The sequence below is a fragment of the Paralichthys olivaceus genome, chromosome 12 (genome assembly GCF_024713975.1).
Source record: "Paralichthys olivaceus isolate ysfri-2021 chromosome 12, ASM2471397v2, whole genome shotgun sequence".
NCBI classification, from domain to species: domain Eukaryota; kingdom Metazoa; phylum Chordata; class Actinopteri; order Pleuronectiformes; family Paralichthyidae; genus Paralichthys; species Paralichthys olivaceus.
Window position 1 is genome coordinate 1,224,253 of NC_091104.1, and position 27,949 is coordinate 1,252,201.

General features: G+C 39.9%; 1 protein-coding gene across 2 annotated transcripts; it reads right to left on the reverse strand.

The window, feature by feature from the left end:
* Positions 1-166: 166 nt before the first annotated feature.
* On the reverse strand, positions 167-27,429 carry galcb (galactosylceramidase b). Of its 2 annotated transcripts, none has more exons than XM_020103072.2 (17): positions 27,213-27,429; positions 27,046-27,114; positions 26,909-26,972; positions 24,985-25,098; positions 23,672-23,811; positions 17,439-17,477; positions 17,168-17,295; positions 8,457-8,612; positions 6,593-6,717; positions 6,186-6,313; positions 5,342-5,431; positions 5,166-5,255; positions 4,904-5,048; positions 4,450-4,630; positions 3,674-3,837; positions 3,413-3,489; positions 167-1,152 (listed from the first exon to the last, which is right to left on the reverse strand). In XM_020103072.2, exons 1-17 carry the CDS (start codon positions 27,354-27,356, stop codon positions 1,009-1,011), a joined length of 1,998 nt encoding a protein of 665 aa, XP_019958631.2. In that variant the 5' UTR covers positions 27,357-27,429; the 3' UTR covers positions 167-1,008. The 2 variants fall into 2 exon arrangements, with proteins under 2 accessions (XP_019958631.2, XP_019958630.2); XM_020103071.2 differs by lacking the exon at positions 17,168-17,295 and adding an exon at positions 10,725-10,855 and having other exon boundaries at positions 27,213-27,414.
* Positions 27,430-27,949: the final 520 nt, after the last annotated feature.

The window sequence follows — 27,949 nt, forward strand, 5'->3', positions numbered from 1 at the left end:
GGTTTGCATCAACATAAAGCAAATGGTCAAAAATACAGGACACTTGGCAGCAGTGTGTTGTTTCAACAGTAGTTTATACAGTAAAAAGTTAATATGAGGTGACAAGGCGGCCATGAAAAAGGCTAGGATCACGTGAATTATTTTTTTTTTGGGGGGGGGGGGGGGGGGGGGGGGGGGTTATAGATTCAGAATTCTGATCAAATTTTTTCCCTTTTCCATATTTTCCACATGGTCCTCATCCTTCTCTGTACAGGAATACTACATCTCAGTCTGATAGCACTCACAGTTAATAAACCTGACAATGATGTTTTCAAGCCACTTCCCTGAGAAATCATGAGTACAGTACGAGCGCTGTCACTGTGTGAACCCGAGATGGGCATGCAGTCTTCAGTATGTGGTTTTAGTTACAATTATACAACATAGAAAATTAAAATCAAACCACTTAAAACCTTGAAAGTGTACATTACACATAAATCATTAGAAAATGGATATTAAAATATGAATGAACAATTAGAATGACATTAGTGGGCAAAGCATGTTGCTGTTTGCTGATGAACAGCTATTGAGATACCTCAGACCCCATTGAATATCTGTGGCCTTCTTAGAATCCTGGCACTATGCAGTTCCCTGCTGAGCAGGTAATGTGCAGTGGCCAATTGCTTTTACTCAAAACTGTTCTAAATTATGTTATATAACACATTATGTCATCCATGGTTATTTGTATACTCTTTTCATCACAGTGAGGTTGGCATATTTTCAGTTTATTATCAAAAAAAAAATTTTAAACCCTGCAAGGCAAAAAAAATTATCTTAAACAACACATTAGTCTCGTCAGGATGTAATGCATTGTTACATTGTGTGCCCTCTTGTTCCTTCAGTTCTTGAGAAAAACCTAATCTAGCACTCAAATATTAAATCAATGCATTGATTAAGCAAATAAATTATGCTATCATATATGCAATCATGCTATTTACAGCATACAGTAAACATTACTTCACAGTAAAATCTTTATTCCGCCAACACAGCAAAGTTATCAAACTGAGCCAGATCAAATGAGTGTGTTCCAATGGCAGCCCAGCCGTTGTTTGGAGTGAGAACCACAGCGTTCTTCCACAGCGGGTATCCGTTCAGCTGCCCTGACGCATACTGGCCCTGCAGGACAGAGGGAGCACAGTGACAAGTTGCAGTGGACAATCTGCTTGCTCAGCCAGACATGCACAAGCAGCTCAAAGTGTTGTGTATTCTATGCAACATGAACATTTTACAAGGCAAGCTCCAAGCATCACTAGTATTTCAGAAATAGTATGTTTGACACAGGTGGGATGAGGAGAGAGGTTGGCCAAGTACATCAAAGAGAAATTGTCATACGTAAAACATTTTGTCCTGATTCTATCAAATGAAAGGTAACAGCAATTCTACTTGAATGTCACTCAGCAGGGCTCAATCCTCCACCAAGGAGTAAGGGACTCCTGCAATACTGGAGGCTGCAGTTTCAGGACCTCAATTATAGCAAACTCACCAAATTACATTACGAAAAAGTAAAATGTAATCATTGTGAAACACACTTAATTCAAAGTCGAACAACATAAATCAAGGATTTATTTTATAATTTATAATACTAGAATTGATTATTGAAACTGTGGAAACACGACCCAGTAGAGTTTTGCAGGTTTGTCAACTGTCAGAAAACTGATGTGCCCAGAACGACTGTTTACCCTACATATATTTTTTATCAAAAATAAAAGTTTTACTTAAGTGAAGTAAACCTTTAAAATTCTGGTCCCAGAAATGCAGTTCTGAAACTGTAGCTTCCAGTCATCCATTTCTTTACTAATACGAAAACCATAGTGTCCTTAAACTGCAGCCTCAGTCTGTAGCCTAATTATTACGTGGAAGATTGACGAAAACTATAAATACATGAATGAATAAATCACATTATATTTCAGAGTGTAAAAGACAATTCCTGGATCCACACAAAAATTATGAGTTCTTTCTTCCACGTCTCATCCACCAGGTTTTGTGGAAATCTGTTCAGCAGTTTTTGCTTCAGATAAACAAGTCAACCAACAGACGGGTGCGAAAACATAAACTCCTTGCCCGAGGTAAAAATATCACTATCACATCAAAAATACATCTTCTGATTACACAACATTGTATTGCTAGATGTTGACATGAAACACGGCACAATGGTTTAAACGATTATGGCCCAACAGTGACATTACGTCAACTTTGTTTTTTGAGTTTTTAGGATAAATTAATAATTGGTCACTCTAGGGCTGTCAGTTTTTTCCAAATATAAAGTTCAAAATACTTTGTCAGCTAACCACTTCCATTTTTTTTAGTGTTGTACATGAAAGTGTTCAATTTATATTTGAATGAATCAGTTTACGTATGATAAACGTGAATGTTATTTTTTAAATCATCATTGTATCAGGCCATCATGTGAAATACCAGGAGCGAGAGGAAATGTGTGTGTGCTCCTAGACAGCACACACACAGGCCCCGCCACTACTCACCCGTTTAGAGTGACACACACACACAGTGAGATGAGATGAGAGGAGTGTTCATGTGAAGCAGCCGGTAAGGGACTTTGTTGAAGTACAGTGGAAAACTCCACAGCTGCTCAATGATCAGAAGATTGGTTTGTACCGTACTGGAGTTTCTGTGTCCTCCTGCAATCTGACCTGCTCTCACTTGAACTAATAAACACTAATCGGTTATAAGGTCCTGATCACATGTAGTACATGTACATGTGAACTGGCAAAACACTATCCATTTTAAAAGCAAAACAACGTAACATTACTGACTTACTTCACTGATGCATTTAGTCAAGGTGACAGTGAACTGCTAGATCAGGAGACAAGCCACTTCAGACACTCTGACACGCTTCCTGACTGTATTTTAATTCAAACAGGTCACATTCTAATTTTCTTTGAATTAATGTTCGAATTTCTAAAAAAAAAGTAAAAAAATGTATGAATTCCAACTGCAGTACAAGCTTCAGCACGTCAACTCTCAACACAATTATTATAAATAGCAAAAAATGAAGCCTTCTCTGACTTGAATTGCTTAGTCATAGTGAGGAATCTAGAGTATGACATCAGTGAGAGGTGCATTCTGGTTGACATCAGTGACATCTTGTGTTCTTGCTCAGGCTTTAAATCTTTTTCAACACAATCAGGTCCGGAGCCTCACACCTTCATGAGGATGTCACAAAGTCATTAGTGACAGACCATACCAAAGCAAAATACAAAGCTATGAGTTTCTCAGACTAACCTGCAAACAGCCTTTCTTACTCATCAGTACAAACAGCCAAGTTGAGGATATTAAATCGCAACTGTACACAAAAATGTCTTGGAACGAATCCACATTTTAAAGAACTGTGAACAAAGAATGTAAAATCTTCACTTACTTTCACAGTGAGTGATAAGGTGTACCAGCCATATGTTCGTGTACCAGACTGACCCTCTGCAAGTACAGTCTGACCAGCTGTTGGCAACAGAGAACAAAGCAGGGCCATCAAACACAGGAGGAATTCAACAATGCACTTTGGGGACGGATAACATATTTGTAAATTACCGTTTAATATTTTTATGTGAAAATGTTTTGTCAACCATTGCTTTGCTTTTTTAGAATGAGTATGTCTAATGAAGCAAAGAGTGATGCTACTGACCAATGTCATTGGTAACTTTGTAGGTGCCATCTGCAAACACCCAGAAGAAGACTCCTTTAGCGCTGCGGACTGACTGCCCTCCTTTGTCCACTCTGGCTGCTATGAAAACACCACTTGTCTTAATACTCTCCATGAAGACGTCACATGTAACCGTCAGGTTCTGCCTGTAAAATACACAGATTCAAGTCCAGGATGTAACACAGTCAGGTTGCTCATATTTGTATAGATCAACAGGTATAGGAAATGTACACTCAACAAAAACATAAGGGCAAACACATATTTTCACTCTCATTCTTCACGAGTCAAAACCAAAGATCTCAGATTTCTTCTGTGCACACTAAATGCTTATTTCTCACAGATTTGTTAAAATCTGTATTATTGAGCACTGCTACGATAATCCATCTACCAAAGTGAGGTATCTCAAGATGCTTACTAAAGAGCATGAGTATTGCACAGCTGGCCTTGAACTGGTCATAATAGCATGTTTGGGATGCTTTGGGTCGACATGTACAACAGTGAATTCCAATCCCTGCCAATATCCAGCAACTTTGCATCAACATTGAAGAGGAGTGGACCAATATTCCACAGATGACAATCAATCAAGCATTCATTAGCACAGATTTTAACAAATTTGACAACAAAATGTGAGAAATAAACCTTTTTTTTGCACAAATAATATCTTGCATATTTTGCTTCAATTCATGAAAAATGGGAACGAAAACAAAACTGTTGCTTTTATATATTTTTTTAGTGTACATAAAGTAGCATAATCTCACCACAGATAATCTCCTATGACACTGATGGTCTGTTCAGCATCAGCCGCCCATGTGACAGGTCTCTGAGTAAGAACCTGTCGCAAGGTGAAGACGTGAGGTCCGGGATCAGTCAGGTTGACATAGTACTCAAACACGCCAGTTTGGTCAGCAAAGTCTGGAGCTTCAGTGAATGGTGGGTTTCCTACAGGATGTTAATACAAAGATAGTGAAGGACTAGAAAAGACCAGAATGTCCACATTAAATTCCAGGACATGTTTTACAAAATATAGTTTACAATGTGGGTACATTGCCAGACCTAACGCCTTTCAATGACTTTTCTTTCTCTACGCTTCAATCAAGTAAGTTTTCTATTTCCTGCACATGCAAAGACCTTTTTGAAAATTATCTAATTTGAGACAAATGAAGAGTCATGTGAAGAAGTGAATCATTATTTGGGTTGTTTTATTATACTTACGAATATTAAAGTTATCCCTGTATACTTTAGGGAAGCGGGCTGAAGGAGGTGGCTTTGGGTAACTGCCTTTCTGTCCAGTTGTAATGGTAGTTACTGTGTAGACCTCATCTTCAGCCATATTTAATGTGAATGATCCATCTAATACCTCAAATTTTGTAAAAGAAAAGTTGTAAAAGACAAATTAGACATTTTTAAATTCTTAGCTCAGTGTATTTCCTGCAAGAAGATGGCATGTTCAGATGATTCTGAACTTTGCCTTTACCTTTACAGGAGTTTGCTTCTGAAAAAAGACAGACTTTTTTGTCTTCAAGTTAAACTGTGACCGCCATACTTGCAGCTCCTTGATAGAGGCCTGAGAAAAATAAACAGCCTTAAATAAGAAAAAAAGAATCACTCAATAACTGTTGGCAGTTTGATGAGAAACTCAGAGGAACATACAAAGGATCCCTTCAGCTGGAAAGTTGCATTCTGGGAGGTCACATTGAATGGAGGGAGTGGTGGTCTTATGCACACTGAATGATCATGAGTCTGTGAAGGAAACATCCAATCATGCAGAGTAAGTGCAGTGTTATTACTTTTGTCTCATATTTTAAATCTGGATATGCCAGTTTGACTGTTGCTTTATTTCACAAGTGCTTTTTCTAAAGCAACTTCAAAAGACCTTTTTTGTCATTAAAATACTAAACATCAGACATGTGTACATTTGAACAAAATTTAAATGTATCTAATTTTGCATCTGGCTCACAAAACAGCAGCCAGCATCTTCATGCAGAACCTCAGGGAATCATCTTGCGCAGTATTAATACTTTTTGTTGGTAATTCTCAGATTTCCTGTCACAAAAGTGAGTTTGATGAAACTAAATCATGTACTGATGAAAGTACATGTGTATGGGGTTCAGTGGTTTGCTATGGTGGTGAAACTTGCTGGAACCAGTGATGATTAGTCAAACTTGTGTTAAAGTTGCATTAATTGTTGTGCAGAATTAACGGGGATTAGTTTATTTTGTGTTAATCATTTTAATTGAAACCTTATGGATTCTTGGGAGGGACTGATGTGCTGCTTTGTTAGTATATGTATGTAACAGGTAGATATCTGGAGCTGAAAACATGACTTTAAACCTCCTCCTTTACACCCTGCGGCTCTGCAGTTTCCCTTCTCTGAACAGCTACACCCTTAAAAACTAATTTTTTTAGTAATTATTTCAAATCAAAGCACAATGATGTTAAAACATTTTAAAGATAAAAGTTTAAAAAATGTGTTAAATAGGAAATCCTAACTTGCCATAGTTTCTATGACAACAGTGAGGTTTCCATTTCCATCAGTAAGTGCAACATAACTTCCCCCTTGTGCCAGATGCCCAACAGTCTGAAGGTAGGTCCATCCTGGCTGGGTGAACTGTGTGGTGTGGGCTGTAAGGGAAACAACAGCATGAAATTATCAAGTAATTATTAAAGCAATTCTGAAAATTAAGAACTAAAAAAAGATTTTGCTGATATTCTGTCCTAAAAACTGCATCAAATAGAAGAGGGAGAGAGAACTTTTTAAAAGAGGGGTGTCAACTAGTGGGCTGAAGGTCTGTGTGAGTTGAGGCCTCATGGCAACGTATGTCACACTTCCCTATCTTTGCTTTTTCATTATAAACTACAATTAAACTAATCAAGCAAAGTGCATGTTGTTCTGTTTCAGACCTGTGATCCAGATTGGAGATTCCACCACGTAGTTGCCACTCCAGGGCTCCTCAGCAGTCATCAGTCCATCTCTGCCAAAAGGCAGTTCCTTATAGTAGCTGGCCACCAGGTTCCAGGAGATGGTGCTGGAAGAAGATTCACTATGAACAACCAGACAGCTCACTCCTCTCCTCACTACGGTTTCTAATTCTTAGTCTGCTCAGGATTTTTAGAAGAAATATTTTCTCTTTCTGTGATCAAAGAGTTTACTAATTCATTATGTAATTAGGAAGTCCTTTATTAGTCCCACAATGGGGGAATTTGTAGTATTACAGCAACAAGAGTCAAAAAGACATCAGCAAGTAATAATAAGTAACATGCAATACTTATATATACAAAATATATAGAAATATAGAAACATATGGGTGTAATTAAACTAGGGATGCACTATATAACAGTCTGATATATTATCAGCTCCATAATGCAAGTTTTATTATATTTATCCATCGTAATCGGAAATAAAATGTTTGATAACGCGCCTGATCGCGCTCATGATGTCATACATCCGTGCCTGTCCATACCAGCGTAATGTGTTTACGTCAGAACTGAAAACTGTGTTGCCGTTGTGGAAGTTTTCCACACTTTCTGAGAGTGACTGTAGGATTGCAATTTGCAACATATGTGCAAAGGTTCCATGAAGGGGAAAATTTTTTATCACTGCCAATCTAATAAATCACCCTAAAGTCCGTCAGTGCGACGAGGATGCATGGCGAGGATGCATGGCGAGCATACGAGGCGCTTGCAGCCAGCCTTAGTGAGGAAAAAAAAGGCCAAAGCAAGTGTCAGTGCAGCACTGTCTATCCAGTGGGCATTTCAGAACTGCAGGAAGTTTGCTAGATACAGTCCACAGGCTAAAGTAATTAATGACAGAATCACTGAATTTTATCCCTCTTGATGAGCAACCGTTTTCAGTAGAAGACAAGGATTTCGCCGACTAATTCACCGACACATTTCATGCCCCGTTAGACTCTGCCAAGTCGCAGCTACTTTTCAGATATGTTCCTGTCTGCCATATATGATGTGGCCGCCGCACACATTCCTAGTCTGATAGATGCCAACGTAAGCAACATAGGTTTGAGATGTCATAATATTGAATTTAAATTCTTTTGAAGGAGAAATTTTCCTCCTCCACCTAAAGTTGTTTGAAGTTTTCTGATGTACTTCACTAAATAACTAAACACTCAGAACTGAGTCAGAACTGTTTTTGTTGTGTTAATAATGGAATATTAATTCAACCATATTTGCTTATTATATTTTGTAATTTTACCCTCAGGTGTGCGTAAACTACAGGATATGAACTTCTTTTTAAGATGCGCGAAATTATTACCGGTATCAGTATCTGCCATGTTAACCATGTAATTATCGATTATCATTATCGGACTATATATCATGCATCCCTAAATTAATCAGTGTAAAGACAGGAAGAAATATATGCAGCGTGAGGATATTTACAGTGAATGGAAAGCACATGAACTGTTGTTATTGCACAGACAGATGAATATAGCAAAGTGAATATTGCACGGTTGAGACTTAAAAAAGTTAAAGTGCAGTCCATAATGGTGGTGAGGAACGACCTGCAATATCTCTCTTTCAGACACTTATGGTGTAATGAAAGGATAACTTATATAAAGTACAATCTGTAAATATCATAAAATTTAAAAGGGATAGTTCACGAAAAAAATGAAAATTTACTCAATATTTGGGTACTGGATTTGTCTAGAATTCTGTTCCCCCCTTAAACTCCAAAACTATGCCTTTAAGGTTAATCACACAGCAGAATGCTTTGGTTCCCAAATTGCAAAGAGTTGCTTGTGGGTTTTCTTACGCTGTCATGTGACCATTGACATAGTTCTGGTTGAGGATGCGAGCCCAGCAGCCTCCTCCAACCTCATTGTTGTAGGTGCTATAGTCCTCTGACGACCAGAGCTTCTTCTGCGTCTTCAGGGCATCTGTCACTGTGGTGGTGCCTGGGTAATGAGCCCTAGACACAAGGTAGTTAATGAATTGTACAAATACATGAGTTTCACATTTTGGAAATGAAACATCTGTGTTCTGGAACACAAACTTGCTGATATTATATGTGGTCTTATCAACCATTCAGCAGTCACAGCTGTAAATTAATGTTTCTACTGGCAGATGAAGGCAGACAAAAGATTTAAGTTAAAATTACTGAAATTTATATTGTACATTTGAGATGAGCTTGTTAAAATGAAAAGCAAAAAAATACTCATAAAACATTACTCAAGACAATATTCAGAGATAATCAGTTGGGGGATAAAACCAGCTTATTCAAACAGCCTCAAGAACATATTGAAACTTCAGCAGCTATTTAAATGTCCGCCGAATGATCTAGGTGACTATAGATCCACATTAAGTCTGTACTGATTAAACTGTTTCAGTGGCACTAAATAATACTAAATATCAATATATAATAAATCAAAGCTTTTCAGTGAAATGATCAACGAAATGTGTATATTAAAAGTGTGTGTGTCAAGTAAAAACACAAAGCTAAGGAGAAAATTGCCTCGAATATTGATTGGCATTTACAGTAGCCAATAGCACTGAATTTGCAGAGAGTTGACATTAACCAGCAGTTCAACATGTAAAGTCATGACTAAAGCTTGCTCTGTGTTGTCGAGGACCTGCTAAGTTGCTCTGCCTCAAATGCCATGTCTGCATTGTGATAACAGTGTTGGTTTGAGTATTTCTGTAACTACCTAAGCTTTTCACACAGTGTGGAGAGATTTAACGGTATGGGACCAAAATCAACATTGCATACAAACAAAGATGTGGTAGGGTTAGGGAACAATTAATTATATTTTGGTGAAGATCTGGATCAGGGAAATGTTTTTTTGACATTCCAAACGTGCACATTTTTTGACATTTTCACCAATTTCCCAGGGAAAACGGCATGGTTAAAAACCATTGGGCATTAAGAGGACTGATATATATGAGGGTGTACAGTTAGCTGTATGAACTCTTCTGAGAACTATGCTTCTTCCACTAGGAAACATTATCAAGACATACTTGTAAATTTCCACTGCTATGCGGATGACACCCAGTTATACCCATCAATAAAACCAGAGCAGTGTAATCAATTGACTAAACTTCAAGCATGTTTCAAGGACATAAAAACCTTGATGACCTAGAATTTTCTCTTATTAAACTCAGATAAAACAGATGTTGTTATACTTGGCCCTTAACACCTTAGAGAAACATTATCTAATGATTAATCACAAAATGCTGCAGCACGTGTCCTGACAAGAACCAGGAAAAGAGATCACATTTCTCCTGTATTAGCTTCACTAAACTTGCTTCTGGCTATAGAATTTAAGATTCTCCTCCTCAACTACAAGCCCCTTAATAATATGGCACTTTAAAGAACTCATTGCACCATATCACCCCACTAGAGCACTGCGCGGATCCTGTATCGTGCTGGCATCTGATCGTAGTGGTGGACCATGATCGAGGTGGCAGCTGATGGTGGATCCTGATGGTGGCAATGGATCATGACGATGGATTATGGTGGTGGATCCTGATCGTGGTGGGTGCTGATCGTGGACTATGATTACAACAAGACTGCTTGATATACAATATGTCTACTCAGATATTCTACCATTACTGACAATAATTCCTGAATTAATTTACCTTCCTTTATGCTACAAACTGTTTATTCTAACCAATGCTGTTAATACTATTATTTTTCTGACCTTCTCCATTACACGTGGCATCTATTGCACTTCTGTTATGGTTCCTGGGAGAGGGATCCCTCACATGTGGCTCTTTCTGAGGTTTCTACATACTTTTTCCCTTGTTAAAAGTTTGTTGTTTTTGGTAGTTTTTCCTTACTCTTGTTGAGGGTTAAGGGCAGAGGATGCCACAGCTTGTTAAAGCCTTACGAGACAAATTGTGATTTGTGACTATGGGCTATAAAAATTACATTTTATTGATTGATTGATTCTAGTTTGTACTGTATCACATCATGTGGATCATGCAGGTAAAGCTTTTAGAGAAGCAAAGTATTTTCAGACAGAAGCATAGAGTTAGAAACAAACTGAAAACAACAGGCTTCATGCTCAGAGGAGGATCCTACCCTATCACGTCTACAGCTCTGCTCAGCTCAGGGTCAAGCAGCAGTGACAGAGCAATGGGCTCCCACAGGTTGTCACTCGCTATGATCCTGACCCTTTCCAGGCCATTTTTATCCAGAATGTATCGCAGCAGCTGGTACAGCCAGTCACAGGAAGGAAAGCACAGGAGACATGAATTCAGAGCTAAACAACATGGACTTGGTTTGGCTTTACAATATTTGCTGCGATCATGTAAAACATGCAATTGGAGTCAAATTTGTTCTCACCCGAGGACTGTTCAGTCCAATATTCATTGTTTACAATAAACAGTTAATAAAAATATTGACTGGTATGGGTGTTACAGTACAAAAAAAAAACATGGGTCCTTGGTTTTTGAGGTCTAGGTTTGGTACTTTTTTGGTACAGCTGAAACAAGGAACACAAAACATTAAACTGTTAGGTTTTTCTTTTCTTTTTACTCAACACTGTTTAACTGAACAGACTACTGAGGTGTCTTTCTAACCTAAAAAAGTAAATTTTACAAAATGTTTATAAAAAGAGTAAAATAAATATCTATTAAGGTGCAGCATGTAGAAAATCCACTGTTGAACTGTGCTGTACTATTAACATTAGCAGAATTGAGCTTCATTTTAGGACTGTTCCAGCTTGTATTGGGGTTTGCTCAACCTCTCGTTTGTGAATACTTGTATAGAGTGGTTCTGATTTTTTTTGTTTGGAGCACTGTATTGTTGAGCAGAACCCCATTAGGTGTGGTTGTGGAATGTGTTGATTTTGCATCATTCTGCCGTTCTGAGACATGGTGTGGCCTTTAGACTGCTGTTAGTAGTCTATGTCGCTGGGACAAATAAAGTCAGTGTTGGCTGCATGCTAATGCAGCTTTATAATTAAAGGTTGATCAACAGAGCAGTCATTTTCTTTTCATATTTGTCTTTAGAGGATATATTGCACTTTTAAGTGAATTCGAAGAAATTATGTGAAGACTTTGAAGAGATTGCATCAGCAACAATATGAGTACACCAATAGTTGTCCATGGCATAAAATATCCATCAAAGAAAAAAGACAGAAAAGATGTCTGAATAATTGTGAGAAACAAACTAAAGGGTTAGACCCAGCTTGGCCAAAGGGGGGTACATTTGATGTGAGCATGTGTGAGGATATGGAGCTCAGAATAAAAGACTATAAAGCAAAAGATAAGAGCAAAAAGAGAAAACAAAAGGAGAAGCATAGAAAATAATGAGACAAAAAAGCAACTGCTCTCACAGGACGCAGCTGGTTTATATCCAATTCTGTCTGGAACAGTGCAGCTCACAGATGTCGAGGACTATAAAGCACATGTTCCCAAACTTTTCAGTACGATAAAGACCAAAGAAGCTCAAACCTCCAAGAGGGTGCAGGTAATAGATTGTTACACTGAAAAAGATGAGGCTCTCAGCAGAAGAGAAAAAGAAGTGATACTAGTTACACCAACATCCACAACAAGTTGACGGAGATGAGGAAGTTGAGAAACAGAACAAGGAACATAGAAAGGTTCAGGAGATGGTAGCTCAATTAGAGGCTGAGGTCTCAAAATACTGTGTGCCTCTAGGAGGCAGTAGACAGGAAGGGATCAGATACAGAGCTGTCAGAGAGAAAATCAAGAACAGACTAGTGGCATTGAAGGGCAGCATGGGGTGGGCCCCATGCAAGTGCTGGGAGAAGTCTGAATTATGCAGAAGGCAGGGAAAAGAGTGAGAGCAGAGGGGGAGCTGGGACATCAGGCAAAGAGTATGGGCTCAGGGACAGAGCTACGGTAAAAGCCCCAGACAGATATGGAGCTGCTGATCACTTTCTACTATTAATAAAAGGGTCACAGGGAGAGTATTGGCAAACACTTGACTTGAAGGCTGATCTCCAGACTCCCTGACCTCCATGAGGGGGCTAGTAAGTGGATAAAAACATTTGAGGAGATGGTGGGAAAAATGTTGGTGCTTAGTAACATCAAAGCTCTGTGGGCCAAAGTCATAGGGGTGCCAGAGATGGAGGCCATAAGTGGCAATGCTTGGATGATGAACCCACAGGCAGACAGGACTGAGTTTAACCCATACCGACCCAGCCTGTTGACGTTCCTGAAAAGGGAGTATCCGGTATTCAATCCGGTGATTGGCCCTAAAGCACTGAATAGCGAGCCGATCTCTGACACTGAGAATCCAGCAGCATATATCAGTCATCAGCTGAAAAGGTAGACACAAGAGATGGAAGAAGATGATGCGGAAAGCAGTCTTCTGCAAACTACACTCTTCATAACGTCAATAATAGAGACTATGCCTGGCCCAGTAACAGGCTTGAGGATGTGGTGGGGCTGACATCAAAGACACACACAGAGTTCTGTGATCATGTGGTTCACACTTTTGAAAAATTAAGAAAGGATGAACTGATCCGTGGGGGGGTCCCTAACCATGGATAATAGGGTTGCCCAGAGAATCCTATAGGGGAGGGTGAGCTTCCTTTAATAACCGTTGGAACTGATAAAGAACCTATGATTGAGGTTCTGGTAGAAAATAAACCAACATTGATGATGGCTTATACTGGAGCTACTTACATGTGTCCAGAATACGCCACACACCTCCCCATGTCTAATAAATTTGTAAAGACAGTAGGATTCTCTGGAAAAAGTATTGATTCCAATGACAGCTCCAGCTCGGCTATCAATCGAAGATGGTGAAGCTATACTGCCTATTAAGGTGAAAATTTGGTGCTCACCACAAGGGGTGTACACTGATAGCTCTTGAACTGGCCTCCAGGTGTATGCATTGGTTGAGAGGGCTAATATTTATTTGCTAGGGAACCTGACAACACTGGTAAGTGAAGTATTCAGTAAGTGGGAAAAGTTTATTCATGCTCAGATCCCAAAAGCAAAGGAACCATACTTACTTTCAATATCCATTAAAGCCTAGAGCAGAGCAAGGCATAAGCAAAGAAATCGAAAGGTTAATAACAGCAGGGGTGCTAATTGAGACCCAAGGTTACTGGATTGGTCAGTGGATATTCCAAACCTTTATAATCTTATCACAAATGTGCCACCTGAAGCGAACTTTTTTCACAGTGATTGACTTGTATTCTGCTGTTTTAGCATTCCATTAGCAGGAACAAGTGTGCACAGTGTCTGGCGGCAAAGGGGCACACCAAAGGACGAGAAGGGACTTTAGAGGTCCCCCTCAGGGTCTGGTTGTTGCACCTGTGGCATTGTTGACTTTGTTGGTATCTGAATAGTAGTGAGGAGAGGTGATAAGGAAATTAAGGCAACAGGGATATTGGTCACCATATTTGTAGTTAAAGGTTGATGTTAAGACAGTGTGAAAACAATGTGAGAAAAGGTGTAAAGACACCAGTGGGTCATTTCCAGAACTAGAGGTACCATTCAAACACCTATTAATGGATTATGTCAACATGATAAAATCAGTGCATGGAAAAAGATTTTTGATAATTGATCAATTCAGCCATTGGGTTGAAGCAGTAACATCAAAGGATCAAAGCGGGACACCCGTTCCAAATAGAGAAGTGAAAAAAATACAAAAAGTAGCCAATCCTACAACAACTAAGGGTTAAACAAAGGTTGGGGTTAGTTAACCATCTTCAATCACAAGGGAAGGTGGAAAGAGTTAACAGAACCCTTAAAGCTAAGCTAAACAAAATCTCTGCTAGCACAAAGCTAAACTGGGTAGATGCTCTCCCACTTGCACGAATAAGCTATTGCATCTAAACTAACAGAACCATGCATTTAACCCCACATGAAATGCTCATGCACCAAAATTTAAGGGGCCCATACAAAGGACCCCCACTTTAACATTTGCATATGAAGCTGAAAATTCACTGCCATACAAAAAAAAACCATACAATTCCTCCATACTGCTCCTGTGGTGTCATCCACAGCCTTGACATTCAAATTTGATTCAAAAAGGCATCATTTGTCCCCATGTTTTTAGCTTAATTGTCCGGGTGAACTATCCCTCTAAGTTACCTGTTTTATTTGTCATGTGCAAGTTAACACAGGGTCAGGAGTACAATGGTGTTGGACAAGAAGAAACCATTCAGCTAACTAGTGCGATAGTTAAATTAAAATAAAAGCAAGGTAGAAAGAGCTTACTGTAAAAAAAGTAAAATACAATACAAAACTAAGACTATATACATTCAAAGGTGCAGTGTGACATTCGTTGGAAATTAAGTAATGACTTTAACTGTATAGTGTGTGAATAGTTATTGCACATGTGTATGTATAGTTATTGCACCGTGTGTGTATCAGTTGTGATTCACATTCTTCCAAATACAGGCTTAAAACAAGCCGTAAATGACGCTGGTTTGAGTTGAATTTGAATGTCGAGGCTTCCTGACACTTGGGATTGAGTGTGATTGCAGAATTGCCACGACAAATGTTTGTAGGATGGAAAACCAAACCAAACCAATGAGTACAAACAGATTGGATTTGATCAATGGAAAATAAATCTAAAACTTTTTCATAGTTTTACTAGGCAAAACATTTGCTTAGGAAAGGTAAAATGCTTTTCTTTGGCCCTGTACACACCTGGTATTAACATGTGGTTTTTGTTTACCGATCACAAGCAGACAGCTCTAAAGACAGGTGTCAAGACACTCAGATCGCTATTCTGATCACGTCAAGACTACATTCATAGGTGGTCTGGGCGACATGTCCACATTCTTTTAACAGTCTGAATGCAAATCCTTCCTGGGCCTCATATGAAGGACCTCCCACTCAGCTGTTTTCCTCAGAGCAATCAATCTAATGTATTCTATTCTCTTTGATTTGTTTGTATCCACCGTCACAATATCAACCCTGATCAAAACATAATGATTAGTTATTAAATTGGTAAAAATCTTCCTTCACAGCGCAACTGTTTACATCTCTTTACATCTCTCTCTTGCTTACTCGCTTGTGCAGATACACCAACACGCACGCACGCGCACACAGAGAGATCTGATTGGATCTCTGGTTGGACCTCTGAAATAACAAAAAATTGGCAATTAAAAAAATAATGAAGCCTAGAACCAGGTATGAACAGCCCTCTAACACAGGAGTCATTCCCTGGACCTCAGGATGCTCTATGTACAACTATGAATGAACTATATGACGATGCCTAAACGAACACACACAGGCACAGTTAATATCAGGTGTGAATGCATGCACTCAGAGCTGTCCACATGTAATTGTATCACAATCACGGGGCATTTGTCTTACATCACATGGCAATAAGGTGAGCTTAAGGATTTGAATTGTTGTCCAGACATCTAAACATGTCAGCTTGGGCTGTAGGTAAAGATTACAGGCACTTATTAACAGATATTTTTTAGACAAAATAAGTAATTAGTTGAATTATTAGGGTTTAAATTCAGAAGAGTGAATATCATTGATTTGAATTTTATTATTGAGAATTCAATTATTTCACAGTATTGAATTAGCGCTACAATTTATCCTGGGAATGTAAATTTGTTTTTATTCCAAAGTTTTGTTTGTTTTCTTTGGACTATTAGCAGCAAAATGTGTAAGAATAGTAGTGTATAAAAGTAATAAAAATATTTAGTAAACATATTTACCAGTATATAAAGGCAGATCAGAAACTTTGAGTCAGTCACAAGTTCATCAAAAAAGTAGATGTTCTATTTACTTTACTACATTTTTTTATAATAGTAACTACTTGAAAGCCATAGCTATCCATTTATGACTAATGACCTATTATGTACTCACATTCTCACTTAATAGTTGAAGAGAGTCGACGAGCATGACGAAATAACTAATTCTTATTAGCGGTTATGTAAAATCATGGAAATCAACGACAGCTGTCGTGCAACATTACAAGTGGAGATGCAAAAATGGATATTGTAGATTTAGCTATAAAATATTTCAGGAAAAACAATAAATGAATATGATAATTATTTTTTTCTGCTCAGCCCTATTGATTATTGTGTAGTTGTTAACTGTGATCAGTTTACAGTAATCCCATGTTAACATGAAGGTGAAGAGTAGTCCAGCTTATAAACCATCTGAGAAAAAAGATTTTCTTACTTTACATGATAGCAGCAATATACCATACAATTTGCAACATCAAAATCAGAGGTCCATGCTTCAGAGGGAAAATACTGATACTAATGTGAGAGTACTAGATAAGAGCATGAACATATGCAACTCATCAACTTAGTCTATGACTAAACTTTTGTCTTTCAGTCCAACAGGAATAACAGCCACAAACATTCAGCTCATAGTGAAAGACGAAGGAGTCGACAGATGAGCAATACAATCAGCATGACCAAACTTAGTGATCTCAAAGCACATGGAGGCAATTCATTAATGACTTTACATTCTAATCACTGCACTATTTGGTCAAATGAGCAGTAAGTGTTTTAAACGTGTAATTTCATGCCAACCTGCACAGGACTTCAAGTCCACTGTACTTACCCAATCACCTCAATAGAATCATTAAGGGGTGGATCAGCGATCATAGATTTAGCGATGGTCCAATCCCCATCTGCTGCAATGATGCCAAGGCCAGTTAGACCAACTTTATCCAGAGTGTTCCGGAGCACCTTGACAGCAAAAACATGCTCTCAGAGGAACCCAGCTAGATGTTGGTGGCTGTTTTTCTCTATCATCACTGAAGCTAAGTTTACCCATAATGCACATTTGTTAGTCAAATCAGTGGAAGGACATTGAAAGAGTTCAGAATTACCTTGATGTACTTGCTGTCGTAGCTTCGCTCATTCCAAATCTAAATAGAGGAAGGTTACAGTTTAGTTACACTACAAACTTGTCCAAGTTCTGTCGCAACTGGCTGTTGAAACCAAATATTTACTCAACATAATTATTAAATTATTATTACAGGAGTAATGGTGTATTTAATTTTATGGAAAACTGTTTAAATGTAACTGAACTTAAAGTTTTTTTGTATAACAACCTAATTTCCATTTACCTGAAATACTGACACCAAGATAGTTTATTATAGTTACATTTGTTGTTAGTGTTCATCTAAGTATCCTCTTTAACCAAGCTGTGGGTTTGTTTTCTTCATGTCATTTTTTAGATTGAGTGGCAGATCCTTTGCAAGGGACACAATGCCATATGGCTGATGGAGAGAGGGCACAGGAAGGATTACCACAAAGGAGGTTTGTAGTATTTTGGTGTTGATCTGGATCAGACAATTATGTTCCTTGTCTAGGTCTAGACATAATACCCGTAGTCATATTTAAGGGGTTTATATCTACAAGTGTGTACAACTTGGTGCAAATGCCCCTCAAAAAATCTGGATCTAGTTAAATGTGGCTTCAAAGGGGCCTGGCAGAGATACGCACTACTTTCTCTTTGTTATCAGACAACACAACCAGGAATTAAACCCTAGTGATTTAACCGCAGTTCAAAGGTTGTTTAATGGTTCACAGCTGTCCCACCCTTGTTCACTTACTTCAATACTCACAGTTGTACAAGTGCATTTACACTGACAAGCATGACAATGACTGAACATAATTGATTCATGTTTACCACTATGTTCATTGTTTTAGCAATGTCCCAATATAATTATAACCAGCACTGCTTCAGTATTAGACAGACACTCATTAAAAGGTCTGATCGTCCTGTGTCAGAGTCTCTGTGCGCTCGCTTTAACAATAAACACCCTGCTGGAGCACAGTTGATGTCACATTACATCGCTTGTGTTCTGCTACAGAGACCTTATGCTCACAGCTCATGTTCAGTAGCGAACTTACCTAGAGAGTAGTTAACTCCCTCACCTAGCAGGTCCGTTCTGCAAAGTTGTTAATATCCTTGTTTGAACAGTGTGCATCGGTGACAATGCAAGTTATTATCACTTATACGTGATGTTATGTTTTATTTACTATGACACTGGTTGTCAATATTATACTTTGTTTAGAAGCTTTTGTGATACTTAGCATGCTATTAGCTTCATCCAGGAGGTCTTGAACTGAGTGAATGAGAATGTGTGTACCCCAGTTCATGTCATTTATGTAAGTGCCTGTTTCTCTAACCGAAAAATTCTGTCAGTTGTGCACAGCCAGAATACCGTCACCCACACTGTCAGTTACAAGTGATCCTTCAAGCTGGATTGTGTTAAATGTACTCTGGCTGTTTCTGCAAACTACGATGATGAACAACCTCCTGCTGATTCCCACCCAAGCCAGACTCATCGAGTCCCATGTTTCCTGGACGACTTATTATTGATCCTCCATTTAAACATGCACCCACTGTACAGACTGGAGAGTGGGGGACAGAAAGAACAGAACCATTAACCTGTCAAGCCTGCGCTTCAACTTGTCCAGCCTGGGGCTCAGCCGGTCCCAACTGTGCCTCAACTAGTCCAGCCTACAGCCCAACTGGTACAGCCTGCATGTCTACTGGTCCAGCCTGTACAAGCCGCACCACCACCAGCAGTCAGTCAGTACCACAACCAATTCGATTCATTCAGTATGCTAATCCAGGAGCTACTCAAACTGGTCCGCCACCAGGGTTTGCACCATCTGCCTTCAGCCATTCTGGGTTGGGATTGAACCCACTGTAAACTCAGCATCCACCTGTATGGACTGGAGTGTCTAATTTTACGGCATACACTGGTCAGCTCCATATGGCACAATCAACACCGCACCATTTTGGGCCTCAAACAGGAGCATATTATCCACAGTATGCACCTACTTACCATCACCCTCAGTTCACAGGAGACAGCTTCCCCTCCAACAATTCTGCAACACTACACATGATGGGGATGACCATCGCTGCATCCTATGGCATACCAAAGCCCAAACTCCCTCTATTCAGTTCTGGTAGGGAAAGTGACTTAATCATGTTGAAAAGAGGCCTATATAGCTTGATTGGTCCACATAGGCGCTTAACAGAAGATTATAAATATCATCATACTACTCGATCACCTAAAGTTGCCTAGTGCCTGTCAGGTAGCAAACACGACCCCACACCGTACACCAGGAGATGTGCCTGCCTTTCAGGAGCTCTCATCAGCAGTTAACAAACTGGTTGGTATGTTGAGTCACATGGAGGTTCCTGCCCAGTATGAGTTACGATGTGGCTCCCACATTGGGGCAAAATGCCAAGTAGCTACAGGGATAGCTTTGCTGAATATTGTCTGACAAAGGGCATTATCAGCAGTGGTAATGACAAGTCTTACACACTGCCAGGCCTAGCGGAATGGCTGGATAGGAAGGCTCAAGTGATCCAGGTTTCCCAACGGGCATTAGAGTCAAACCAAACTAATCTAAAGTCTATCCGTACTGTGCAGAGAGAAAATAGATCAGACAAAATGCAGGTTAAACCAGCCTCCCTTTACTTGAACAGTGAATCCACAGCAGTCATGCCTCTCCTCAGCAACCCAATGACTCCCGCAATACTGACTCAAAGACATCTTATCCCACCGGGATGAGAAGATAACGTTTCAAACCTTACTGCCCCTACTGCTGTCAACGAATATTCTAAATTCGAAAAAAACACATCAGCGGCTGTTTTGCGAGTGGGCGCACTGCATGACAGGTCAGGCCACAGGAGTTGCACTTGCACAGCGTGACTCACTGCTGAAAGTGAGACACGACCAGGGTTTCCAGGCGGGTGGATAAAAATTTGGGCTGGTTTCGGATCGGTTTGGTGGGGTTTTGTAGCCGAAACATGGCCACTTTATATCCTTCTCCCTGCGACCCTCTGTTCAGCAGGCAGCTCTCAACATACACTCTCACTGCCTTCAGCTCACGTCAACCACAGAGACCAGTTATTACCTTTATAGTCTATGGTTATTACCGACCGTTATTAACAGATTGTTTATTTAAATCAGTATGCTCATCGCGCATAGAGAGAGAGGGGGGCGAGCGACGGAGCGGTCTTTTTTTACGGTCTAAGTTTTACGGTTAGTTCATTTACTTATTTTGTAATGTGTAGATATGTTTTATGTTAAAACTGAAATAAAAATATCTATAGAAGTAGTTATGTCTTGTATTAGTTTGTCCTGCTGTTATTGACATGATGCGCATTGCGCAAAAAACCCCCACATATATTCGAACCATTTGAATATTTTTTTTGTTTTAAATATATTTTTGGGCTTTTGTGCTTTTAATGACAGTATAGTGAAGGAGAGACAGGAAGCAGGGAGCAGAGAGGGGGGAATGACATGCAGTGAAGGGCCAGTCGATGCGGGATTCGAGCCGGGGCCCACTGCAGCGAAGACTGTAGCCTCTACACACGGGGTGCCAGTACAACCCACTACGCTACCAGGCACCCCATATATGTGTTTTTTTTAGAGCGAATATTCAAACGTCATTTTGGAGCAATTTTGACAGCCCTACTGCTCTACTACTCAGGATCACTACCTCAATGCCATGTTATGCTTAAGGTGGTACCCCCCCAGCTCTGCTATGGGAGGAAAACATTTAACACTCATGCTGTGTTGGATAATGGGTCTAAGCGAACCATAATACTGGCTACTGCCGCACAGCAACTTGGGTTACTGATGAAGAAATACAACCATCTAAAGGGAATTTCCCTACCCACCTTCAAGTGCAGCCCATGCTAATAGAATCTGATCATCCTCATCTAATAGAACCAGTCTGTTCAGGACCCCTCAGAGGACCAGTTGCAGTATGCACACAACTGGGCTGGGCAGCACAAAGACCCACCAACTTCCTTCAGCATCCTCCCAGTGAGACCTCCTGCCTTAACTTGTCCTTCTGCACACCTCACTCTTTCCATGCTGGATGAAAAGGGCAACCGTGTCACCATAAACGGAGTATCAAGATATGTTACCCCTCTCCTCCGGAAGACACTGACAGCTCTGCTCCGTACATCACCTGCTGCTGTAATCCCCTTACTCAGGGCTATAGCAACTCTGAGCTGGCTGATGTTTTCAACCAGGAAATACAGAAGCTAGAGGAAGTAGGATATGCAGAGAAAATCATCAGTGAGGAAGAAGACAGTTCTGCTGAGTCTTGGTACTCTATATACCTCATGACATTGTGCATTACAATAGCAAGGCTAGAGTGGTGTTCATTTGTTCCTTTCGCTTTCAGCAGACCGCCAATCAGTGGGGACTTACAAGGTATGTTTCACCAAATCAGACTCCTCCCCAAATACCAACCACTCCTCCATTTCCTCTGGCGTGATATGGAACGTAATAGAACGCCGACATATATGAGTGGTGTGTACTAACCTTTGGCACATCATGTAGCCCTTGTTGTGCCATCTATGCTCCCCAATGTAACATCAGGGACCATCACAACAACTAGGAAGAACTTTTTGAGACGGTTCTCACTTCATTTTATGTTGACAACTGCCTGAAATCACACCGTTCACCACAGCAGGCAAAGGATCTTCCGGACTGACAGAGCAGTCCTGGCCAAGGGCAGATTTGAGATAGGACAGTGGGCCTCTAGGACAGAGGTAATCACTCATCTTCCGGCTGAAGCACGATCAGTGATATGTGAGCAATGGCTAACCGCTGAAAGGTCTGATCCCCGGGAGTCAACCCTTGGTCTGTGCTGGCACTGCCCATAGGACACATTGGGCTATAAACATGGACCTTTGTCACCCCATCAGCCAACCATGCCAAATGTGTACAGAGTGCATGCCACACAACATGATCCACTTGGGTAAATAATTTCCTTCACTACATGCACCATGATCCTTGACCAGGCTCTGTGGGCTAAAAGGAGACAATGGGACAAACCTATTGCAACTAAACTCCTTCCAGTATGGAAGGGCTGGGAAGGTGAGCTTCTACACTTACAGGACATCACCCTGCCCAGGTTCTATGTATCCACTGATGCTAACAACGATGCTTCAGCCATGGATGTTCACATTCTGTTGTGACGCTTGTGAAAGGGCTTACGGTTCTGTAGCCTACCTGAGAGTAGAACATCCTGAAGGACGCATATACATGTCAATTATCTTGGCTAGGTCACGATATTGCTCCTGATTGACAGTTGTCGATACCCCAACTAGAACTATGTGCTGTACTCACCACAGCTCAGCTAGCCCAGGTTCCACAGTCTGAACTAACCTTGCCCATCTAATCCGTATATCAAACTGTGTTAAGAATTCTTCATTTCTTTAAAGTTTCCTGGCTGAATATTGGTGAAAATGTCTCACTTTTTATGACTTCCATGTCTTTTTAACTGAACTACAGTTCAGCATCACTCTTGACCTTGCTGGGTCTGATTCTGGAAAGCTAAGGGTTAGCAGGGGTTCAGCATCTTGCCCAAGGACACTTCGGCATGGGCTGTGATTCGAGCTGCCGACCTTCTGGTAAGAGGACGACAGCTCAACCCCTCAATCACAAATCACTGTACCCATAATATAGTTATCATACTTAGTCCAGAATGCTGCCGCTCGGCTTCTAACACAATCCCAAAAATGTTACCATATCAACCCTATTTTAGCATCCGTGCACTGGCTGCCTATTGATTTTAGGATTGATTTTAAAGGCAGCAATGGGCTTGGACCCTCCCTATTTCAGAACTTTTATTTCCCTACGAGCTAGGACACTGTCTAAGATCCTCTAGTAGGGAGTTGTTAGCCATTCTTAAGTCTAGGCTGAAAACCAAAGGAGACAGCAGAGCCTTTGCAGTGAGGTCCCATTCACTCTGAAACAATATGCCAGAAGAGATTAGACTAGCAGAATTTGTTACCTGTTTTATCGCACTTCTTAAAACACATATTAAAAAAAAAAGCTTTTCTCTTATGATGTCTATGGCTTTTATCTGTACCTTTATTATTATTATTATTATTATTACTCTGTTTGTTGTAAAGCACTTTGTTACATATTTCATTGATAATTATTACTACTATTATTTTTCGGTTAAAAAGTTGCATACACTTGTTTTAAGTGCAGCCACCATAAGAGGGCAGTTTCATTCTACAAAGCATGTCACTTGACCAAGAGATTTTAAGTAACTTACTACCTACCCCAACATACTGAATATCCAGGTCATGGTACTGCTTGGCACCGATGATCCAGTTCACCACATATGTTGCAGTAATGTCTGGGAAGACATAGGGCCAGTTTGTGCCATGGCCAACCCAACCAGGAAACGCCCAGGGTAATCCTGCATCAAGACACACACACCAACACATACAACATGTAAAGTATCATGGGGAAAAATGTCTCCAGCTGTTATAAAAATAAAGATACGATATGATAAAGATGAAATAATTCTTTATGAGTCCCACAACGAGGATATTTGCAGTGTTACAGCAGCAAAGACCACAGTTAAAGTCAACAATATAATATATACATAAGCAATACTTATAATGCAAGGAAATATAAAGAAACAAAAATATGGATGTAATTGAAATAATGTATACAATGTAAACAAAATATGTACAATGTGAGAGTATGTAAAGTAAAACGGATTGCACATTAGCCATTAACTGAACAGGGGGAAATGAATATTAAAAAAGTGAAACCCGAGTCTAAAGTGCAGACCAAAAATTGGTGCGTGTTGTCTACTGAGAGCAGTTGTGGTTGTACGATCTCAATGCTGCAGGAAGGAACTTGCAGAAGTTGGGTTAGGCGTTAAACTAAGGTCTCAAAAGTCCTGTCATATAAGAAAGAATAGCTCCTTATGGTTTGTTAAACTAGAAATGCCAGATGTTTTCAAACAAGCCTATATGGCCTTGATATCCATTTAGAGCAGGGGTCGCCAAACCGTCGATCTCAACAGTCTTCCCCATCAATCTCTGTAACTCTATGGACTCACAGTCTGCGGTTGAGCTGCAGATCAGATGTGTGTCAGTTGTCTGTTGTTCACACATGCTGTCCACCACTGGAAGCGGAGCTGCTGGTTTATCTCCTGCATTTCCTTCTATGAAATCTATGTGAAATATTTGCATGAGTGGAAGATGCATGGCTTCATACTGTACAGTACTGGTATTTATTTGAGTGCACAGGACAATAGTCATAGAGCCATAATCCATACAAAGCCTATGCAAAAACAGTGTGCTGAACATATTGTTGAACTGAGAAGCTAAATATTGTAAATATGAATTGATATTAATGTGAATATTGTGCATTGAATAGATAAAGTTGCATAACTGCCTTTCTTTGTGTACATTTATGCTCGTACATTGAGCCAAATTGGGTTATTTTGTTTTGATCATATAATCAATTTCTTGGTATCACATTCTCATATGATCCACCTTTCCTTTGGATTTTTACCTATCAGTAGTTTGTTTGAAGTTCAGAGCACCCACAAAAAATGACAGTGTCATTCTTTTACCTATGAGTGTGATGTTTGGGTTCCTCTTCTTGGCTTCTTTCATGAGCCACCACTCGTAGCCTCGGAAATAGTTCTCATCATTTTCATAGTGCATGTGGGACGGCTCTGTTCCATCTGAAAATGGTAAGAGTCAAATTTAATGTAAAATCATGCGACTGCATAGCTCAAGAAAACAAAACTTTAATGATCCCATGCCAGGTAACTTCCCTTGTTACAGCAGGAGATAGAACAGATAGCTAGACAAGATATTAAAAAAGGCAATAGAATAAAAATAGGAATTACAGAATATGTATATAATATACACCTTTCACAATGGAAATATTGTTAGTAAAGAAATGTACCTGAGTAAAGTGCAGTGACACAGTATGATTGCACAAGGATGTAAACTGTATTTGTGCATTAGTATAGGAAGATATCTTAGCATTACTCATCATTACTTGTTGTAAAAAAAGGGGGCACCAGCTCCTATTGGAGCAAATAGTAATAGTCAGTCTCAAATTGTTGTCATGAACTCTCGATTCAATGGATCTCCATTCTGTACTTCAAAAGAACACAAAATGCAACAATAGATACAAAAGTATGAGATTTATTGACCAATAACTATGAGGAAGGGAATATTTACAAGCATGATCAATATGCAATGGAATAAATGAAACATCTAGATTATAGGTGATGGTGGAAGATGATATGTTAAACTGTGGTAACTTTAATGGCAACAAATCTATAAGTGAGGGAATTGATCTACGAAGGTACATTTAGAGATTGTAATTCTGGTAACAATATCAACCCAGTCATTAATAGCAGAACCATGTTATAAGCCGAAAAGTCCGCTACTAGTCAAGCTAGCGGATATAGCCACATGAACGTGCACACCCTGAGTGAGAGTGTGTGCGGTGTTCCGAGGTTCCCAAGGATACTCGAACATGCCTACAGGAAGGCTACTAGAAGACATTTATACAGACACATGGTGTAAATTACATTGTTTGGAGTCTAATTTGAATGTTAGGGTTTGCACTTGGATGACACCACACAAGCAGTATGGAGGCAAGTTGTGTTTTTTCTGTTGTTGTTTCTTCAGCTACACCAACTGGGAACAGTATCTGTGACTGACATATTTGATATTTTAAGGATAACACAACAGCTGTGCACACCATTAGTCTGCAGTCCACAGCTTCTCACGTTGACCATAGAACATCACTGATTCGCATTCACACATACAGCCCCTTGGAGGATGTCTGGAAGAATCCACACCACCCCTGCTGCACAAAGAGCTGTGAACTTGTATTCCAAGTTCAGTGAAGCTTAACACAGTAACCAGAATCAGTTGATGTTGTCAATGTCAACATCCATTTTATTTATTTAGCACATTTAAGACTACTTGGTTGACCAAAGTTGGCATATTTGTGTGTTGTTGTAGAAATCAACAACATCACTGACATTGATGATTCCCAAACGCTGCTGTTTCAGAGCTCTGGTAAACTGTTGGCCTCCCAACATCAAGCGCCTCCAGTACATTTACTATTAAATGTTAGCTGATTGATAGCTAGAGAAAGAATATTCATGAAGTGCAATTTTCACAATAACTGACCATTTGTCAAAATATGTTATTTCCTGGGAACCATGGTCGTGCAGTGGTTAGAGGGCCTTTTTGTGTGGGGTCTCTACATTACCTGTAGGTGTGAAAACAAGGTTAAATGGTTGTTTGTCAGTATGAATCAACCTTGTGATGGGCTGACGACCTGTCCAGGATATTCCCCTTTCACTTGCCCACTGTCAGCGGGGCATAGGTATCCACCTCCAGTTTACTCAATTACAGGTCTGTCAATTTGATATCTGATGATTTAAAAATGATTAATCCCAAGGTGTCACCTCAAGATCTTGGGACGTGTGTGAGACAGTCAGGTAGAAAAATTGTGTTACTCACCAGTAGTTTGAGCATCTCCTCCGATCTCCACCTTCAGTATGTGCAGAGAAGCTCCAAAGTTTGGCTGAAGACAGAGAAGGCGTGAGATTAAACGTTGCTTCAGCTCAGCTCTATGACAGACCGGAACCACAACTTACTTTGAACAGGAAGTCCAGGATCTGGCTGCGGTACGGCTCTGCGTAATTAACTAGTAACCGAGACGTCGCCTGGAGGAAGCCGGAGATTCAGCGTTACTTTCATGCACATTCAAGCTGCTGACTTTCCTGAGGTACCAGGAAGTGGACGGAAAGCAGGCTGCACTCACCCCACCGCCGCTCAGACCTCCAACTCCGTCAAACACCCGCCCCAGTCCTACTTGATCGTCTAGGATATAAGCGTGCGAAGAAAGACAAAGACCCAGGTACACAGTGAGGGAGAGGACAACAACAGCCGAACCTCTGTGGACCATCCTGCCTCTGTCCGTCTGGTGGCGACGTGCGCGCGGTGTAAGTCACATGACGGCACAGCGGTCACGTGCTCTCAGAACAACACCCTGTGGGACTAGGGGCGGGGCGAATACTACACCTCACCACTTTAGGAGGCACATTGGCAGAGACAGCGGCCTAAAGTCTAAATAATCTTCTTTACTACCACTATTACCACTACCACTGGGCATTATTTAAAACAGAGGATACTGATTGTCTCAAATTCCAGAAAAACAAAATCACACTTCCTGAAAAAATATGTTTATTGTTTATACAGAGGGAACATATTCATCAGTTACTCACAGGAATTAACAACAAAATAGATACTATTGAAAATAAAGGCAAAACAAACGATTTTTCATGTTGAAATAATATAATAACATGGGGAATATACAAGAAGAGAAAGATGAGCCATTAAATTAATAATTGTATAAAAATAAAAGTTGAGCAAGGGGCCAGAGTAAATTATATTCTACTCATCATTAAGTGCTTTTGTCAGTGAAGAATGTAATAGCTGATTGAAATGTGAACAGCTCAGTATGAAAGAGAATCACTTTGAAACTTTTCTTAAAATGTG

What these genes read in the sequence shown, in the direction of transcription:
- galcb (XM_020103071.2), bottom strand. Translation starts at nt 27,356, where the DNA reads ATGGTCCACAGAGGTTCGGCTGTTGTTGTCCTCTCCCTCACTGTGTAC. An exon ending in ACGACAGCAAGTACATCAAG is followed by an intron (nt 10,856 to 17,438) that starts GTAATTCTGAAC and finishes TGGCTGTACCAG; the next exon opens with CTGCTGCGATACATTCTGGA. An exon ending in CCTTATCACTCACTGTGAAA is followed by an intron (nt 1,153 to 3,412) that starts GTAAGTGAAGAT and finishes TCTGTCCTGCAG; the next exon opens with GGCCAGTATGCGTCAGGGCA.